This window comes from Aspergillus ibericus, assembly GCF_003184845.1.
Source record: "Aspergillus ibericus CBS 121593 unplaced genomic scaffold BO80scaffold_13, whole genome shotgun sequence".
Classification (NCBI taxonomy): domain Eukaryota; kingdom Fungi; phylum Ascomycota; class Eurotiomycetes; order Eurotiales; family Aspergillaceae; genus Aspergillus; species Aspergillus ibericus.
The window spans coordinates 401,418-417,907 of NW_020292111.1; the positions used below are offsets into that span (position 1 = coordinate 401,418).

Below are 16,490 nucleotides of genomic sequence, written 5' to 3' on the forward strand. Positions count from 1 at the left end.
GGGAAAACCCCGGAGGATGAGGAGGGACGGGAATGATATGTGAAAGGATAAGCGGAGTAAAGCATACCCAGGGAGAAAAGTTGAAAAGGGGGGAATTATAGATGGAAATGTAGAAGGATATAATAAGAACCCAGAGAAGAAAGACAATTCCAGAACCGATACCAAGGAGAACCAGATAGGATGAAGAAGCCCAGAAACCGAAAGCAAGGCAGGGAAAGAACCAATTCATGCAACTCCCCCATAGATATCATCCATGTCGTATTCTGGATTGTCAAAAAAGCCGCCCAGACTTGTACTGAACGGATCGTTGCTCAAGGTGTTCGATGGAATGGGAATGGGGGCGACTGTTTCGGTGCGTTCCGGCTCGTTGGCGCTCGGAATGACTTTCACGATCTCTGCCTGTTCGGGTTCGCCGCCATAGCCGTTCACGTTGTTGAAACCAGTATACGGAAGGAAACTGGTCGGAGGCTGATGAAACAACGATTCAGCTTTATTGATTCGAGGGGCAGGTGTAGGGGCAGATGCAGGTGCAGAGTGATGGATAATCTCAATATCTTCTTCGGAAGACGTATCCGCAATGGGGAGGACACTCTGGGGTCCGGTTTTGATCACATCTACGAACTCGTCATCGATCAGGATTACCTCCATTGCGGATCCTGGGTTTCGGGCCGTCGGTCCGCTCCTTGTCGGTGTCACTAGGCTCGAGGAAGTTCGGAAGAAGGGCTTTGCCCGGGAGGAGGACGATGAAGCTTTCTGGATTCCGTTGCGGGGCCCTCGTGGTGTTCGAGGGGTGGAGGTAGTGCTGATGGCGAATTTTCGGCCCTTGGGGAGGTCCGGGAGGCCACCACGTTCTTGAGTCTCTTTTTGAAGCTCTTCGGCTAGGATGTGACATCTGCGCAGACGACCGTGCATTGTATCGTAGGTCGCTCCGTGGCCGAAGTAGATGGCCATGGTCTGGTAGTCAATCTAGGAGGTCAGTTCGGGAGCTCTGTGCACTGTGCAGCCTGTGGCGCTGGGTGAATACCTTGAGGCCTGGGTGGGCCGCAATGAGGGCCGCAATCAGCCGGTCGGTGGACTCGGGTAGTTTCCAGTTCACCATGTTGCTGTCCTCGAGGGGGGTTGTGTTGAGATGAGGTGAGGTAGCCGGAGAGCAACAGACAGAAAACAGTCAAAGTCCGGTATCTGCTTGTCAAGGCCAAGAGAGGCAGGACAGAGATGAAGCCTATAGTGTATAAAGAAGACAAGAATCTCAGGCATCCAGTAAAGGTCAAGAATATGCTTGTGGGTTTTTAACGCACAGCTCCGAGGCCGAGTGGAAAGTCAGGTCCGACGTAGGCCCGACGCAGGCCAGGTCGTCCGTAGAGGTCTCCAGAACGCAAGAGTTAGCTACTTGACTTTTATTGAGGTGACCACAGAGACGCCTTGGACTGAAGAGACAGGGAAGTACCTTACTCTCCTCAGCGGTGAAAGCCTGCGCAGGAGGACACTGAGTCTGTGAACCGGGGAACTAGGCTGGCAGGTGGGGAAAGTTGATGTGTAGACTCGATGTGAGCCGAGGGGCATCAACGCCAGGTCCAGTCAACGCATCAGTGCAGGACTGCATATCCGACTGATCCCTAGGACAGAGTAGATGAGTATGAAACAACTCCTGCATGATCCCCGCCACTGGCAGGGCCGGGGAAGCACATCCTCCATCCGGTGTCGTAAGGGCCACAGGCCATCGGCCAGCAATGCAGGAACCAGCCCATAGCCATCCGTCCAGCACCATCACCCGGAGCAGCTCAGTGAGATGCGTCACGGGATCAAAAACAGCCCGGATCTCCCTCTCAGCCAAGCAGACAGCATGACCAATGGCCGGCCAGCGTGCGGCGCCCAATCCCCAAGGCTGGTACCTCCACTGCGTTGCTCGGAGACCGTTTCTCACTGGTAAACACCAGCATTCACTGTGGTACAAGACTTGCTGGGCTGAAGTATTTTTTACTCCCGTGGCTCGCCCTTTCATTCCCTCCTTTTCCCTCGTCCCCAGACTTTCTCTCTCTTGCAAGTCTCAGTTCTGTCTTGTTCTTACTCATTAGTCCACGCTCTTTACTCTCTCTGACTGAACTGTGATTGACTATCATTCTCTACTTGGACCTTCTTTTACTTCTACAATAGTTTTTCAAGACCAACAGAACGGAATCCTTGACCATGCGCTGGACGTCGGACAACGACCAGCTAGTACGTCCCATCTACCCCAACCCCCAACCATACTAACCTCCGCCCTCTACAGCTGCTGCTTATGATAATCGAAACTCACGACCTCCGCATCGACACCAAGCGTGTCGCCGCCGCCTGGCGTAAGCCCTACCCTCCCTCCCCCATTCCCCCTCCCCCAAACCAACCAACCCCCTAACCTACCCCCCAGCCACCGCCGAAGGCACCACGGGTCCCACCCCCCGCGCCATAACCGAGCGCCTGGTCAAGCTGCGCCAGACAGCCCGCGAATCCGGTGTCGCAGAAGGCAGCTTTTCCATTGGAAAAGGTGTTAAAAATCCCACTCCGGCTTCTACGCCCCGCAAGTCACGCAAGGGTGCTGCGTCAGCGACGCCGAAGACCCCGAGTTCGGGGAAACGTAAGCGGGTGTTGAAGAAGGATGATTCTGAGGAAGAGCAAGAAAAGGGGATGGTTGTGTCGTCGGGCATGCCATCGTCCTTGTCTTCGCCTGCGGGCAATGACCCTGTGCTGACCCCGACTAAGGGCAAGGGGAAGGGCCGGAAGAAGCTTTCGGTGAGAAGCTCAGCTCCGGGTAGTAGTGAACCGGTGGGGGCGGCTGGAGAGGAGCGAGATGTTTTTGTTGTTGGGGAGAGGATGCACCTAAAGTTGAAGATGAAGGGGGAGGGGGAGGGGGAGGGGGAAGGGGAGGAGGCTGGCTCGCCGGCCAAGCGGGTGAGGAAGGCGAGTGTCCTTCCCCCCGGAATGATCAATTGGCAGGGTGACGGCGGGCCGGAATCGGAGGAGCTCGAGAGCTTGACTTCGGAGTATCTCCCTGACCCTGACATGCAGGTCAAGGGTGAGGGGGACGAGATGGAGTATGCTTAATATGTGTAAACTTTCAGATTTGCAGGTTGGTGGATCTTTGAACACCTGGGAGGCGTGGGTATTTCACGGACTGATGAAATTGGTTGCCCATTGTATATTTTACGAGACTTGATTATGGGCTGGAGTTGATCGAATTTCTGGGCCTACTGTCTGTACTTAGTTCATAAATTGAAGACATTGCGCAAGTACACGTTTGTAAAGTAAGAGATAAATCTGCTTCATTGCAGAGAGCTGGATACTAACGAGTATGAAACGACATGTCCCCTCAAAGGTACATCCTATCCCCAGTCTTAGCCCTCACCTTCCACCATGTATCCAGCTAATTCATCCCCGGAATTCAACGTATCCCTAATCAACCCCAGCATTCAAAGTATCCCTTATCATCCAAGCAGCTACAGGTCCAATCAACCAATGAAATGACCAACTCATTCGCACCTGAGGTGAATACAAGTGGACTAAGATCAGCCAGCCAAATCAGCCACGTCGGTCTCAGACTTGACCGGAGTCTCCTGGACCTCATCGCCACCAACCGACCCGTGCTCGCCACGGCCAGCAGCAAGAGCCTCAGCGTGAGTAACGTCAGGCAAAACATCCTCCGGACTGTCCTCTCTCTCGGTAGTTTCGGACTTCTTGGCCTTTCTGGCCCGAGTCTTCTTGGGGGTAGGAGCGGCCACATTCTCGCTGTCCTCGACAGTGTCGGCAGTCGTCGTCTTCTTAGGGCGACCTCTCTTTCGTTTCTCCGGAGTGGGAACCACAGACGCAGGTCCGGGGCCATTGGCTGGGGCGGTCATGGTGGCAGTTCCATCGCCGGGAGTGCCAGGGGCAGAGCTGGCGGCAGCAGCAGTGGAAGCACCGACCTTTTCCTTGAGGCGCTGGATGCGATGCTGCACGGCACTCACGGTGCACCCTGGGAGAGGATTGTTAGCTCAGCATTAATCTATAGGTGGATTTGGGGCTTGGGGACAGATGGGATTTAGATACCGGGACCCATGTAACTAGCCAGGGCGGGCATGTCCAACTTGACATTGGTAGTTGCCAAGATGCCGACCAGCAACTGAGGTCCAAGATGTTAGCCTGGGCTGGTATGAGCTTGGGAGGGTACGGATGGACATACCTTGGCATCAGCAGTGTCATTCCAATTCATGGGCATCTTGACGATCAGTCTGGTTGTGCTGCTCTTTGGTTTGAGGGTGGATAAAGTTGGAGCGAGTTACAACGAGGAGGCTGAATGCTTCACAGGAGAGACGGTAGGACGGAGAAGAGACGGTGGAGAGGAGATGAAGAGAGGCAACATGGGGTGGAAGGGGATGAAGGAGGGAATTTGGAGAGAGTAGAGTGAGTGTTCCTTTTCACAGGTGTCTGGGTTGAAGCGGGGATGAGCCCACCCTGGCATTAACATTCACTCAAAAGTATTTCTCGTGGTCAAAGAAAAGGTGTTATTACTGGGGTGGGGACGAATACAAGCTGAGTCTTTGTGGGATCTGAGCTCTGGATTATTCGAGTGGTTGCTTTCATATACTAGGCACACTGGGGGGAGGCGTGGCGCTGTGGTATCATTCAAAGGCTAAGGGGGAGGAAACGTAGAAAAGCATGCAAGGCAAGGCATATAAGGCGATCAGCCTGCCCGCTCAAAGACAAAGTGGGTGTGCCCCTTCAGATGGTAGGAGGAGAAGTAGTCGTCGTACCTCAGCTCCTCGCGGCTCTTCCGGGCCGTCTTCAGGTCGTCATACTGTCGGAATACTCGGCCGAGGGTTACATACAGCTCACAGTACGCAAGTCTACCGTGCCAGCGGTTAGGGCAGCTCGAAATGACAGGGAGTAAACCTACGGCATCCCAATACACTGCCGGGACCCCTTGCCAAAGGAGAAGAGATACCTCTCCAGAGTCTTGCTCTTGGCCGGATCGGTCCATCGGCTTGGATCAAATATCTCCGATTGCGGGAACAGGTCTTCGTTATGGTGCATTGTCCACGAGCTCATGCTAACCACAGTCTAAGATTACTGTTAGCATCACAGGGCCAGAGTTGCATTTCCATGTCTCGATCCATACCCCAGCAGGAACATGATAGCCATTAAAGTCGGCGCCGGACTCGGGTACGACTCGAGGGAGCCTGCCGGGAACTCCACATGACAATCTGAAATGAAATGAAGTGAGCGGGCCGTTCTCCAAACACTGCATCAGATCAGCAGGGTACATACCGGAGGGCTTCCTTGATAACAGCGGTCTTTCAACGTTAGCGGAGGTCCGGAACGGAAGCAACTCCAAACTTACCAAGTAAGGCAGTTTCTCCAAGGCCACAAAATCCATGGGCCCGTCCAGGTCAGGGAACGCCTGCTGCAGCTCCTTCGTTAGCTGCTTGTAGATCTCCGGACTGCGCACAACGTTGTAGGTAGCGATCGTCAGCGCATTCCCGGTCGTGTCCGCAGCTGCGGCCAACATGATGTAGGCCTCATCCTTGAGCTCCTCTACCGTGGGCACTACATGACCCTCCGCAGCCTCTGGGTGAAGAAGCTGATGGAAGATGGTCGTCCGAGTCCCTTTCTCGCCCAGATCGACGGCGTCCTTCACTTTGGATATTTGACGGCGAGACCCCTGAGCTCTCGTCAGCCTGTGCAAAAGGGGTTTGACACACAACCAACCTCGTGGTGCAACATCATCCTTGACAAGGGCTCACTGATCAGCTTAGCTAACCAGAACGGCGTACTGAGTGCAAGCCCCTGGATAGCAGGAAATTGCTGGAAGAACCAAAACGCCGGGCCAAAGCCTCGGATCATTTCAAAAAACGCAACTCCAAAGTCCTTTTGGCCGAGGAATCCATAGCAGTCGTCAAACGCATAATCGGTGATGACATCGACAGAGATGGCCCGAAAGCCATGGTGCAGGTCAATCTGACCTGTCGACCTGAAAGCCTCCTTCATGCGGTTGACCAGTGTTTCCGCCTTCTCCTGCACAATGTCCTCCAGCTCCAGCACCCTTTTGCGTGAGAAGAAGGGGTTCAAGGCCGACCGCTTCACTCGGTGTACGTCGGGGCTCGGCGTGGTGAATGTCGCCTTCTTGGTGCCGAACGCACCGTAGAAGTCAGGATCCTTGCCATACCGGGATCCTATATAGTAGATCTTCTCGCAGTTCTCGGGATCGCTCAGGTGGATCTCGTCTGGCGTGATACGGACAACGGGGCCTAAGCGGTTAATTACTGCTGCCAATAGGGAGATACAGTACATCTAAGGAGACGATGAACATACCATATTGCTCATGCAGCTGCTGGACATGCAGATAGAATGATCCATGCATATTGTACCAAAAGGCATACAAATGGGTGGCTCGTGCAACAAGTGGGCCGGGTACATTGGCTAAGGGATGGAAGAACAGTCGATATACGGCCACCCAAATGCATCGCAGAATGGACACAATGGACAGAACGGCTGTCACAAACACAAGTATGTGGACAGAGTACATGTCGGGCAGACGGACTGAGTTGAGGCTATCACCGGAGGATCGAGGGAGAAACCTGGATGTCGCCAGGATCACCCGACTGCTTTAAGAGAAGGGCGCTGAGACACGGCTCGCCAATTGACCGCCAGGGAAAAGGAACTGATAGCCATCGACCTCTGCCTAGGTAAGCAGAGGGTATTGCCTCTTAGGGGAAGCGAGCAGACCCCGCAAGGGACTAGTCGTGACAGGATTGGGCGAACCGTCTAGCAGTCATGATCAAAAGACTGTCTTCACGGCATGGGCCGTTTAGGCCAAGCAGAAAGTTCTCTGCAGCAGGCCCAAGCATCCTGGGTCGCCTCGGCATCCCATCTGCTGGGAGCAATTGGATGATACCTGCCGGTTTCCATTCCCGTATACGTTCGGCAATCATCAGATACGGAGGATGGGTCTGGTCTATCAGTTGCCTTATGCAGTGCCAACAAAAGCAACGGACCCAGTGGTTTGGGCCGAAGTGCCGGCTGCAGAAAGTCCCCCGGGGGGAAGGGTCAGTCAATGTTATTGGCGAGAGATTGGCAACCCTCAGACCTGTCATTGGCAGGGAGGCCGGAGAGCCATCTAGAACCCTTCTGCAGAAGTCCCGGCAATTCATTCGTGGGCCCTTCGACCGGCCGTTGCTGCTAACGGCCAAGTTGAGGAGGCGAGCCATCAGCGCAGAGGAAGTCAAGTGCCCACGGCACTGTCCAGGTGGCCGGATCTGACCCATGACGATCGAGGAATCGAATGAGGAAAGCACAGTGGACGGGGAAGCTACTTACTGAACTTAGCAGGAGTACTCCGTCGGCATCATTGGAACGGGACCCGGCCGGGCGGGTCTGACCCTCTGAGCCGGGCCCTGACTGGTCAATGGGCCCCTACGATGTATTTTAGGGTGGAGCTGACCCCCCGACCGGAACAATACTAATGAATACCTGTGGAGGGGGAAACTGGACAGCTTGGGGTCCTCGATTTTTGAAGTCTCCTCGGACTCAGAGAACTGAGAAGGGTCCAGCGACAGGATAACTTATCCTCAGACCAGTTCCATAAACCCTTGGGACCGTGTCAGCTATCTACAGTGCATGGAAATAGGTGAGGGATGACCGGTGGCCAAGAGCCACGGCGACCGAACCCCCCAGCCAAGGACTGCCCTCCTCGGACGCAATGGTACGATGTGGATGACGATGATGATGATATGGATGATGGTATCCGCATTTCCGTGACTCAACGTACACGCTCCGTGCATGATCTTCGTGGACCGTGTTATGCCTCCAGCTGCTCCTCCGTCCACCGGGCGGCCGTCATCCTCGGTCGCCTCCACTCCCTTCTGCACCAGACGGCCAATCGCAGGCGCGTGCCACGCATCTGCACCACCCGGCCTAACCCAAAGCCCAAATTAAACCCAAGGCCTCCCGGCCTCCCCGACTCTTCATGACGGGAAGGTTGAGCCCCGGTTGGCACCCCTCTGCCAGGCTAGTCATGTCTGCTTGCAGTAGTCTCCTGCATGGTGCATTTGATCGGTCCCCCATCTCTGCCAGCGGTGCCGCGGTACGCTGCGTCCCCAAAGTTTAATAAGCACTCGTAGGCTTTTGGCCGTACACCCCGACGCTGTTGTGACACGTAAGAAAGGAGTCTGCGGTTAGCTTCGTGCTCTGACAGCCCACAAGGTTAAACACCACGATGTCTTACACATTGAAGTAGGCGTGCGTGTTCGGGTCCCGGAGCCCTTTACGCATCTGGACCAGGAAGACTTGCACCTCGGGATAGCTCCACTAGATGCAGCAAGGATTAGCAGGTCAGCCCGTGTCTGACTGGCTGCGGCCGAGAGGCATGCTGCGCAATACAACAAATACGAGGCTTAAGACTCGCAGACCCCCAAAGAAGAAAGCATGATCGACTGCAGGATCATCCAGTCGTAAGCAAGAAAAGGTGGACTTACCCCCATGACTCTCGTCAGCAACGCCATGGCCCATCCCTCAATTCCCTGCTCACAGTGGACCAAGTTCCACATGCCTAGTTTCTTCAGCTTTTTGTCCTTGCTCCACTGGCCGACGGGGATCTTGAATCGTTCTTCGGTCACGTTCTGAAAGCCAGCGTCCTGCATATACCCTTTCGCAAGATCGGCAATGCGGAAGGTCTTACCAAACCTCTCGCCGGCCTCGATGAAGGTCTTGGACCAGATCGCCAGGATATGGTCATCGGTCACGGTGCCATCGTCCGATGTAAATTGGATGGACATCTCGAGTTGGTCAAACCAGCCTCCGGGCCGCAGACGGCTAGCATACAATTAGACTCTGGTGTCCAACGATGGAAAGTCACAAGGCAGCTTACTCGAGAGCACTGCGATAGAACGCGGGCCAATTTGCGATAGCCCCATACATGGCACGTACGTGGACCAAGTCAAAATGGTTCTCTGGGTACATCCACTCTTCCGTCGCGTCGTCGATCTCGAACTGGAGATTGGGTGGAACGAAACCAGGTTGTATGGGCGAGAGGTCAGTACCAATCACTTGTGCCGAGGGATACTCGTCCGCAAAGTCGCTGTATATGAGCTAGTTAGATGTCCACCACCTTGATCCAACCTAGAATGACCGTGTTCACTTACATGGCCCAAATCCCCGTACCGGTGCCAACGTCCAGCGCCCTCTGCCGGTCACGCCATCAGCATTGGTTCTCAGCATACGTACAACATTTGCGCCGAAGGTTACTCACCTGAATATTGTCACTGATCGGTGCGAGTAGCAGCCTGCCATCGAGTAGCAGCGTAAACATGTGGTGACTGAATGTAAGGTTAGCGTGTCACACGAGGGGCCAATCTAGACCGCGTACGCAATATCCAATTGCTCATTTTGCTTCTCGTCATTGGGGCCCCTGGACAGTAATTAGCACGGTGCACCCAGCCTACGCCACCGAACAACATGACAATACCAGTAAGCCCCGTCCTTGTAGGCGTGGTAGCGGCGACCATTCTCGAACCGGTATGCGGTGATTTCAGAGTTCAACGACGTTGTATCGCTCGCACTAAGTACCGTAAGTATGACAGCTTATCTGGAGCGACGGCTGTCACGGCTAACTCACAAGTCCTCTGCATAATCCGAGAAGTCTTCGTCGCCTTCTGCCTCGTCCTGGTGAGGCCCAAGTCAGCCGACAACTGGAAAGATTTGGAAGAAAAACCCGGCCGGTACAGGAGATCGGCGCATGGAGCCAAGGAGCATACTGAGTCCGAAAAGTCACCACCATGGGCCGGTACCAAAGGGGTGGTGCTCTGAGTTGCAAGTTGTGGAGCGGACATCAAGGGTGCCGTGGACGGTGGGGGATCATTAGCGGCGGCCCCTTCCAAGTCGGCTCTGGAAACAGTTTCCGCCATGGTTCCAAATTTTTCTCTTGGAGGCGTCGTGAAGGGGACAGAGAGCGAGACCGGGCACGATGGTCCCTGGGGTTAATATGGAGCCTGTGTATATCGAGGGATGGATGACGTTGATCGTGGAGGATGGATTGTCTCCCTGGACTTTATTTTCTTTTTGGTTGGTGTCCCTCCCGCTTCCCGATTCGATCGCGAGCTGCAACTAGTCGGTTAGTAGCGATGGACGTTGAGACTTGAGAGGCAAAATGAGGTGAGGACCAGAGGAATTTCCGTCACTCCCGTATAGCCACCGCACTAGACGCCTAGTCCCGTAGCAGCGCTCCGGCCCAGATCCTATCCAAGTACTCCGTAGTCTCTAGTACTTTTTTCGCGAGGACGGCCAAATCCGGCCCCGTGTCTGTGCAGATAAGATGCAGATGGCAGACGGAGTCTAGAGCCTTCGCGCGTCAGATGAATGGTTATCAGTGATCGCAGCCACGCATGGGTGGAACCCCCGTCCCCAGTGGGATGGAGGATAGGACTTGGACGGCCGATTCGGTGGGCTTCCATGGCCGCCGGACGATGCGGTCAACAAAGAGCAACTCGCTTAGCTGGGAAGGCCAACCCCCACCAAATGGACGCGAGTCAGCGCAGGGAACCATCATGGCCATTCAAATCCAGCGCTCTGGGATGCAGCCCGGATTGGATGTTGTTTTCACCACCTTACTCCGTATAGTTATACAGACTACAGAGTAGCGACCGTATCTACTCCGTACCATCTAGTACTTTAGGACCAGTCGATCCAAAGCCACCCGCCCGCTGCTACTAAGGAGCGGGTTCTCGGCCACCAACCAGGGCCACAATCCCGTTATCTGACAGGTCGCATTCCCCGGAAAGCGTTTCCAGGCTACCTGGTCGAAAGCAATCATTGGCTGTCGGTCGGGGCGTCTGAAAGCCGTGCCTTGAACCGCAGGACAAACACCGGCACTGCACCCCCTGCAACGCAACTCCGGGAGCGAAAAGGTAGATACGTGGAACATTTGACCAGGGGATGGGCCCTCCAGCAGTGGTTCAAATACCTTCCGATGGCCTGCCTGATATCGGTCGGCATATCTTGACTGCGAGACCTCTAGTATTGTTTGACCTTCCTGATTTACCACTCTCGCAAATACAGCGAGAATCACCAATGCGAGACTAAGACAGACTTATAACCATTCAGCACGCCTAAAGAGGTAGAGACTGCGAGACTGAGGTGGCCGCTGACATGATCGATAGCTGCCCTTTGTCTTTTTTCTGGATCACGGAACTCTCGTTGTGGGTTGAGCAGGGATGTTCGGGGAAATATAGCAGCGGTAGTCACGCCACGCTTCACGACAAGTGGACCAGGCCGCCAACCAGGGAACAGCCGTTAAGCTTCGGCGTTCTGAATTTTGCTGGTCATCATAAGCGGTTTAGAGGCCGTTCTCTCGGCTCCTGGACCAGGAGTCCCGAGGCTGCCAACTGGCCGTTGAAACTGCACCGCAAACCCCAGTGAAGTTATTGTAGGTGTCTATGCCTGATGACGCTAGAATCCCAGCTAACAGAATTCCGTATCCGGGCCATGATTGAGTCAGATGCTTCGTATATCTGGAAATGTGGAAGAAAAAAAAAATTGGACACAACATGATAACCCGAAGGCATGAACTGCGTATGGAAGCCAATTCGCGACACCTCCCGAGTTCGTCAGTAACGACAACGCATGTTTAAGTCCAAACATGCAAGCCTCGGTGGTTCATTCGAACTCTGTTCTTTCGGGTCAGATGATATCTCGAATGGAAGTCACCTCGCTGACAGCAGTCAGCTGGAAGGATAGACATAGTAGATGCCGATACAACATTGCCATGTGCATCGCTGGAAAACCAGATCCTTTAGAGTGACCTTCGACCTGTATATGTGGGGACTTGTGTGGTTGTGCCGACTGTCCTCTCTTGGACCGTGCCGGTATTCCAGGAGACACTCACTCGTTGGTTGTGAAAAGCCCTCAACGTCAGGAGGGGCAGTCTCAAGCTTGTGGTGCGATCGTTTTAGGTTTCAATAGCCTCCTCCCTGATTCCCAAGGCGAACTATCCCCTCAGAGATCGTAGCCAGACCAAAGATTCAAGTATCACGAAGAGGACGGGGCTTTCTGACTGCTCCAATAACTTCCTCATTCGAACATTTCATTCATCATGGAAGGAGCGACCGAGTGAAAGCAACCAAGACAGCCTGTCAGACGAGGCATGGATGACTTCCGCCCGGATAAGTTAGCTCCCGCAACGATAAGCGATGTTGCTGGAAATGGAAGGAAACAGGAACCAACAAAGGATACAGAGATCGAGCAAGCAATCGACTAATTCCCTGGTTACGCATACAGAGTGCACGTTGAGTCACGTCAGCGCAGTTCAATGGGGACAGTCTTCTGCTGGCGAGGTATAGTCAAAGACTCCAGCGATATGGACCGTTTTAATGTGATTTTCCCCTGGCACCTTTCCGCCCGCGATCATCAAACATTCCGCCCCCATTAACACCATGTCAAGAAGCCATAATATGTTACAAGTTGGTCGCCTCTTCAAATGAATGGGGTTCGACCTGCCACGTCACCAATGTTCCCACCCTGCCACCCAATGGCTCACGGGCGTTGCAATGTTGTCCCCTGTCCCCTGTCCCAAGTTCCCCTCCCCCGCTATCGCTGCCTGAGGCACTCAGCCCTGCCAGGGGCCAGGACCCAATCGGAGCGCGCCAACCTGGCGGTTCCGTGGTGTTCCAGTTGAGAATCAAATGAGCTCCAGTCAATCAGCCTTATTGTATGACACTGCCAGCTGCCAAGGGAGCATCTCTTGGGGCCATTGCGCCCAGCCAAGGTCAGCTATCTGCGCCTAGCCGGATCCAGCCCCAACGGCAATGCTCATGGAGGACAAGCATGTCGCCATTTGTGCGGACGTACGCCAACCATACCGCACCCCTAAGCGCTACACCAAGACTGCTGCCTAGGGCCAGATGGAAACTGGCGATTCAAACTCGAGAACTGAGCCCTGTGTGTGGCGGAGATGAAAGATGAGGACCCTTTCAGGGTCCACCGGTGACCTGGCTGCCAAGGAGATCAGAGTACGCGGAGTGGGGGAGGCTGGCCCCAGAGACCACCATGAAACAATAATTGACGCTTCACTGGGGGTTCATCAGCCACAATAGTGGGATTATGGCGGCTGCCTGGGGCTAAGAAGGGGAGCCCGCCATATGAGCGGTCAAATCATCGTTCACAGCCCTGCTCAGCCTGCTCCAACAGTGGCTGCAGTGCACCCATTCTCCTATCCAGGGGCTCCCCGAAATAGCCACCAGGGACTATCAATCAACCCACGAGACGGTGGCAAATGATCGGAGGCCAAGTGAGCATCTTGGGGAATGGAGGGGCTCCACTGAAGGACGGCGGGGTATAAAGTCTCCCTTCTTTCAGCCCTCAACCCAGTTCTTCTTCTCCTCCATCTACTCACAACCACAAGACCTCAAGCACAGCACTCTTCTCTCTTCTACAACCAACTCTTCCTACCCTTCTCTCAAAATGAGCTTCTACCGCACCGCCCAGGAGATCCGCGTCGTCGACGGCCACATCCTCGTTGCCGTCGTGGAACAGGAGGGCGGCAACTGGGACGAGTCTACCTTCGACCTCAACGAGTGCATTGGAAACGACGAGGGTATGTCATAATCTTCTGACGTGTAGCTCATCGTGGAAAGCTAATCGTACCCAACAGGTCGTTTCCTGTGGGGCGGCCGCGACTTCGCCGGAAGTGCCCAGGACATCAGCTTTGCTATTGAGGGTGCCGACAGCGTGCCCGTTCTGAGAGCCCGCCTCGCCAACTCCGAGGGCGAATGGTTCGATGCCGATGTCAACCTGGCCGAGCACATCACCAACCGCAACGGTGTCCTCGAGTACCAGGAGGAGTCTCTTCTTTAAGTCTTTCAAGAATTTTAAGCGTGCATCAATGACGACACCATCCTGAGAGCTGGATCAACAGGATGTATGGACGGAATTGGGCAGATTGACTTTCGGATATAACTTAGCAATGTCATTATTAAGGTTTTGTGCTACACCATATGCAAGTCCATCGTGTTTGACAAGTAGCATTATCACATTAGGGGGGTAAATTATTAATGGTCTTATCAATGGCCGAACTGATCAACGACCGAAGTAATAGCTAACGCGAAGCCCACTATCCACGCAACAAATAACTCCCCATGGCCCGGCAATCCCAAACATCCTGACGCAAATACTCCAATCTACCCGGAGTGTATCATGAAAGATCAAAGAAACAAACAGAAGAGAACACCCCGCGCCAGTGGGTCAGTAAAATCAAAGGAACATCATGAGGGGTGAGGAGCAAACATATGCCACTACCATGCATGTCTCCCATGAGTGACATCCAGGTCATTCCCATTCCAATCTTCATCTCCACTAAGCTCCTCGTCCAGGAAGTCTTCCTCGTTGAACTGTGTCTCCGTCGGGCGTTGGTTGTCAATCCGCACCATGACAACATCGCACATGCCTTGTATCGCACCCAATAGGGAGTCGTTAGCCTCCTGAGATCCGCGCTTCGCGGCCTTCATCGCTTCGTCGTCCTCGATCTCGGAGAACTTCCTCTGAGCGAGGCGTGCACTCTTCCGTTTGGATGGCGTTGACAGCCCGCTCTGCTGAGTATCGGAATGCGTATGGTTCTCGTCTGAAAGTATGTTTTGAGCCCGGTGGAAAGGATCTGGTTGTGGCAAGGCGCGCGGGATGGAACGAAGATTTGGATTCGGGGGGTTGCTTCGTCGTAAAAAGGTTTTCTCTAGCTTTCCGATCCATTTCTCTCGGAAGGTCGCACGATCACGCCATCCAATTTTGAGGATCGCGCTAATCACAAGTCGCCGCAAGTTCCGTAGTTCAGGCGCCGCGTCAATGAGGGACCCAAAGAAGATCTCCGCCATCGTATCATCCCATTTGCGCAACTGAATCAACTCAATTTCCCGCAGCGTGGGGGGCCAGGTGGGAACACCTGCCGATGGGTCAAGAAGGTCCTGGAAGTGCGGCTCGACATCATGATAGCTAGAGCCGTCATGCATCGAAATGTCCATTCTGAATCTTTCGAGCATCTGGCATGACTTAGCCAGGCTGGCGATGAAAGACAAGCTCAAGTGGCGGTTATGGCTTAGATCCAAAGCTTTCAGATTATGACCGTGCGAAGCGAGAAAGGAGCTGAGGTTCACCGCAGTCACCTCATCACAGTTGTTGAGGGTAAGCGAGGTGAGTCCCGTTGGTAGGTTCGGCAGGAGGTACTCGTTTACGATCGAGCATTCCACGAACTCCAAGCGACGTAGCTCGGGAAGCTCCCGGAGAGCTGTCGCAAGAACCACTTCGTTTTCGTCAGAACACTGCGCCACTTCGTTGACCTCCGCATCCTCTGATGTTATCTGGAACAATTGGAGCTCATGGAGCCCGTGAAAAGCAGGCTGCAGGTGCTTTTCTAGCATCAAAGGCAGAAGCTTTCTAGTCTCTATGAAGCGACTGTTCCACTGCCAGCAGCGGAGCTGTATTGAACTAGACACCAGTGAGGTAAAAAGGGAATCGGGGTACACCCATTTTGAGCGTGGCTTTAGCCAGGGGGGAACACCCATGATGTAGTCATCTTTGTGGTAGAGACGCAGCGTTTTCACCTGAGGGGTTCGTTCAATCAGCCTGGGTAATTCAAAGTATCCCAAGGTCGGTCCGCTTTTGTAGAACAGAAGATTTTCCACGTCGACGTGTAGTTCCTTGACCTTGCTCGCATAGTTAGTGGAGAGAGTGTCCTGGGGCTTGGCCAACAACTGTAGCAAACCATGGGACTTGGAGGCTGGTATCAAGGGAGGACAATGATAAAGGGCCGCCAAGGCCGGCTCGTGAAAAGCACGACAGAGTAAAGCAACATTCACCAGCCACTGGACAGAGCTATGTCTGTTGGCAGTTTTCTCGTCAATCAATGGATTCGAAGCGCGAACGAATATATCCAGGAGTATATGGTAAGGAAGGGTTTGCCACGGGGGAATAACACCCGACCCAGCAAAGGGTGTCTTCTCCTCCTCCACCTTTCTACGTTTGTGGAGCGGTCGGCCTAGCTCCATACGCTTTCGCCCTGTTCGCTTTTCGGACTTCTTTGTCTGCGATCGTGTTCTCACGGTTCGATTACGCGGGGCTCGCGATGGCGCGGTGCGACTGTTCGCTTCAGGAAACGAGTAAGTAAAGCGGTTAGGGGCTTCGGTGGGGACTACAGCCTCCAGATCATCATTGGTAGGATCAAAGTCATCGTCAGTGGAATCCTCACGGTACGATGTGGGCATGCGTCCTGAATTGCGGGGGCGCAACGAGAGCGACAGGCGCCTCGACTGCTCCTCGTCGGACTGGGTGTCTTCATCCAGGCGCCCTTCCGAGCTGCTGTCTTCGTGGTAGGATTGGATGTGCGTGCGACTCGAGCGGATGGGCCGAGACGGTCCTGATGCTTGCTGACGGGAGGATCGTTGCGAGGGAGCCATGGCGAGACGGCTGGTTCGCTTTTCGACTTGGTAATGTGAGTGACCCCG

At 54.2% G+C, this 16,490-nt stretch overlaps 8 protein-coding genes across 8 annotated transcripts; 2 read left to right on the top strand and 6 right to left on the bottom strand.

The window, feature by feature from the left end:
- Positions 1-30: 30 nt before the first annotated feature.
- Positions 31-1,262, bottom strand: BO80DRAFT_34294 (uncharacterized protein). Its single transcript, XM_025715214.1, has 2 exons — positions 1,025-1,262; positions 31-966 (listed from the first exon to the last, which is right to left on the bottom strand). Exons 1-2 carry the CDS (start codon positions 1,097-1,099, stop codon positions 226-228), a joined length of 816 nt encoding a protein of 271 aa, XP_025576743.1. The 5' UTR covers positions 1,100-1,262; the 3' UTR covers positions 31-225.
- Positions 1,263-1,915: 653 nt separating this feature from the next.
- On the top strand, positions 1,916-3,264 carry BO80DRAFT_501095 (uncharacterized protein). The gene is made up of 3 exons (XM_025724272.1): positions 1,916-2,217; positions 2,270-2,336; positions 2,405-3,264. The coding sequence occupies exons 1-3, from the start codon at positions 2,188-2,190 to the stop codon at positions 3,076-3,078; spliced, it is 771 nt and encodes a 256-aa protein (XP_025576744.1). The 5' UTR covers positions 1,916-2,187; the 3' UTR covers positions 3,079-3,264.
- A 275-nt stretch (positions 3,265-3,539) lies between these two features.
- BO80DRAFT_443729 (uncharacterized protein) lies at positions 3,540-4,228 on the bottom strand (the record flags this gene model as incomplete). Its single annotated transcript, XM_025721383.1, has 3 exons — positions 3,540-3,985; positions 4,060-4,132; positions 4,193-4,228. 3 exons carry the CDS (start codon positions 4,226-4,228, stop codon positions 3,540-3,542), a joined length of 555 nt encoding a protein of 184 aa, XP_025576745.1.
- Positions 4,229-4,484: 256 nt separating this feature from the next.
- On the bottom strand, positions 4,485-6,659 carry BO80DRAFT_34433 (cytochrome P450). Its single transcript, XM_025715271.1, has 7 exons — positions 6,322-6,659; positions 5,719-6,257; positions 5,351-5,671; positions 5,278-5,303; positions 5,129-5,213; positions 4,907-5,070; positions 4,485-4,856 (listed from the first exon to the last, which is right to left on the bottom strand). Exons 1-7 carry the CDS (start codon positions 6,533-6,535, stop codon positions 4,694-4,696), a joined length of 1,512 nt encoding a protein of 503 aa, XP_025576746.1. The 5' UTR covers positions 6,536-6,659; the 3' UTR covers positions 4,485-4,693.
- On the bottom strand, positions 6,642-7,459 carry BO80DRAFT_34319 (uncharacterized protein). The gene has a single exon (XM_025715222.1). The coding sequence runs from the start codon at positions 7,272-7,274 to the stop codon at positions 6,747-6,749; it is 528 nt and encodes a 175-aa protein (XP_025576747.1). The 5' UTR covers positions 7,275-7,459; the 3' UTR covers positions 6,642-6,746.
- A 586-nt stretch (positions 7,460-8,045) lies between these two features.
- Positions 8,046-10,149, bottom strand: BO80DRAFT_34835 (class I SAM-dependent methyltransferase). The gene is made up of 10 exons (XM_025715454.1): positions 9,762-10,149; positions 9,623-9,669; positions 9,473-9,565; positions 9,374-9,415; positions 9,257-9,323; positions 9,150-9,190; positions 8,876-9,085; positions 8,484-8,820; positions 8,234-8,316; positions 8,046-8,152 (listed from the first exon to the last, which is right to left on the bottom strand). The coding sequence occupies exons 1-10, from the start codon at positions 9,909-9,911 to the stop codon at positions 8,113-8,115; spliced, it is 1,110 nt and encodes a 369-aa protein (XP_025576748.1). The 5' UTR covers positions 9,912-10,149; the 3' UTR covers positions 8,046-8,112.
- Positions 10,150-13,461: 3,312 nt separating this feature from the next.
- BO80DRAFT_433686 (CVNH domain-containing protein) lies at positions 13,462-13,854 on the top strand (the record flags this gene model as incomplete). The annotated part of the gene is made up of 2 exons (XM_025720836.1): positions 13,462-13,594; positions 13,652-13,854. 2 exons carry the CDS (start codon positions 13,462-13,464, stop codon positions 13,852-13,854), a joined length of 336 nt encoding a protein of 111 aa, XP_025576749.1.
- A 437-nt stretch (positions 13,855-14,291) lies between these two features.
- Positions 14,292-16,442, bottom strand: BO80DRAFT_352385 (uncharacterized protein; the record flags this gene model as incomplete). Its single annotated transcript, XM_025715620.1, has 1 exon — positions 14,292-16,442. One exon carries the CDS (start codon positions 16,440-16,442, stop codon positions 14,292-14,294), a length of 2,151 nt encoding a protein of 716 aa, XP_025576750.1.
- Positions 16,443-16,490: the final 48 nt, after the last annotated feature.

Bases quoted from the DNA above. Each gene is read 5' to 3' on its own strand.
- BO80DRAFT_34294 (XM_025715214.1), bottom strand. From the start codon at position 1,099: ATGGTGAACTGGAAACTACCCGAGTCCACCGACCGGCTGATTGCGGCC. The intron at 967-1,024 runs GTATTCACCCAG...CTGACCTCCTAG, and splicing joins CGGCCCACCCAGGCCTCAAG to ATTGACTACCAGACCATGGC.
- BO80DRAFT_501095 (XM_025724272.1), top strand. From the start codon at position 2,188: ATGCGCTGGACGTCGGACAACGACCAGCTA. The intron at 2,218-2,269 runs GTACGTCCCATC...CGCCCTCTACAG, and splicing joins CGTCGGACAACGACCAGCTA to CTGCTGCTTATGATAATCGA. The intron at 2,337-2,404 runs GTAAGCCCTACC...CCTACCCCCCAG, and splicing joins GCGTGTCGCCGCCGCCTGGC to CCACCGCCGAAGGCACCACG.
- BO80DRAFT_34433 (XM_025715271.1), bottom strand. From the start codon at position 6,535: ATGTACTCTGTCCACATACTTGTGTTTGTGACAGCCGTTCTGTCCATT. The intron at 5,214-5,277 runs GTATGTACCCTG...ATTTCATTTCAG, and splicing joins GTTATCAAGGAAGCCCTCCG to ATTGTCATGTGGAGTTCCCG. The intron at 5,071-5,128 runs GTATGGATCGAG...CAGTAATCTTAG, and splicing joins GCTATCATGTTCCTGCTGGG to ACTGTGGTTAGCATGAGCTC.
- BO80DRAFT_34319 (XM_025715222.1), bottom strand. From the start codon at position 7,274: ATGGGTCAGATCCGGCCACCTGGACAGTGCCGTGGGCACTTGACTTCC.
- BO80DRAFT_34835 (XM_025715454.1), bottom strand. From the start codon at position 9,911: ATGGCGGAAACTGTTTCCAGAGCCGACTTGGAAGGGGCCGCCGCTAAT. The intron at 9,566-9,622 runs GTGAGTTAGCCG...TACGGTACTTAG, and splicing joins TCGGATTATGCAGAGGACTT to TGCGAGCGATACAACGTCGT. The intron at 9,191-9,256 runs GTGAGTAACCTT...CGTGACCGGCAG, and splicing joins CGATCAGTGACAATATTCAG to AGGGCGCTGGACGTTGGCAC.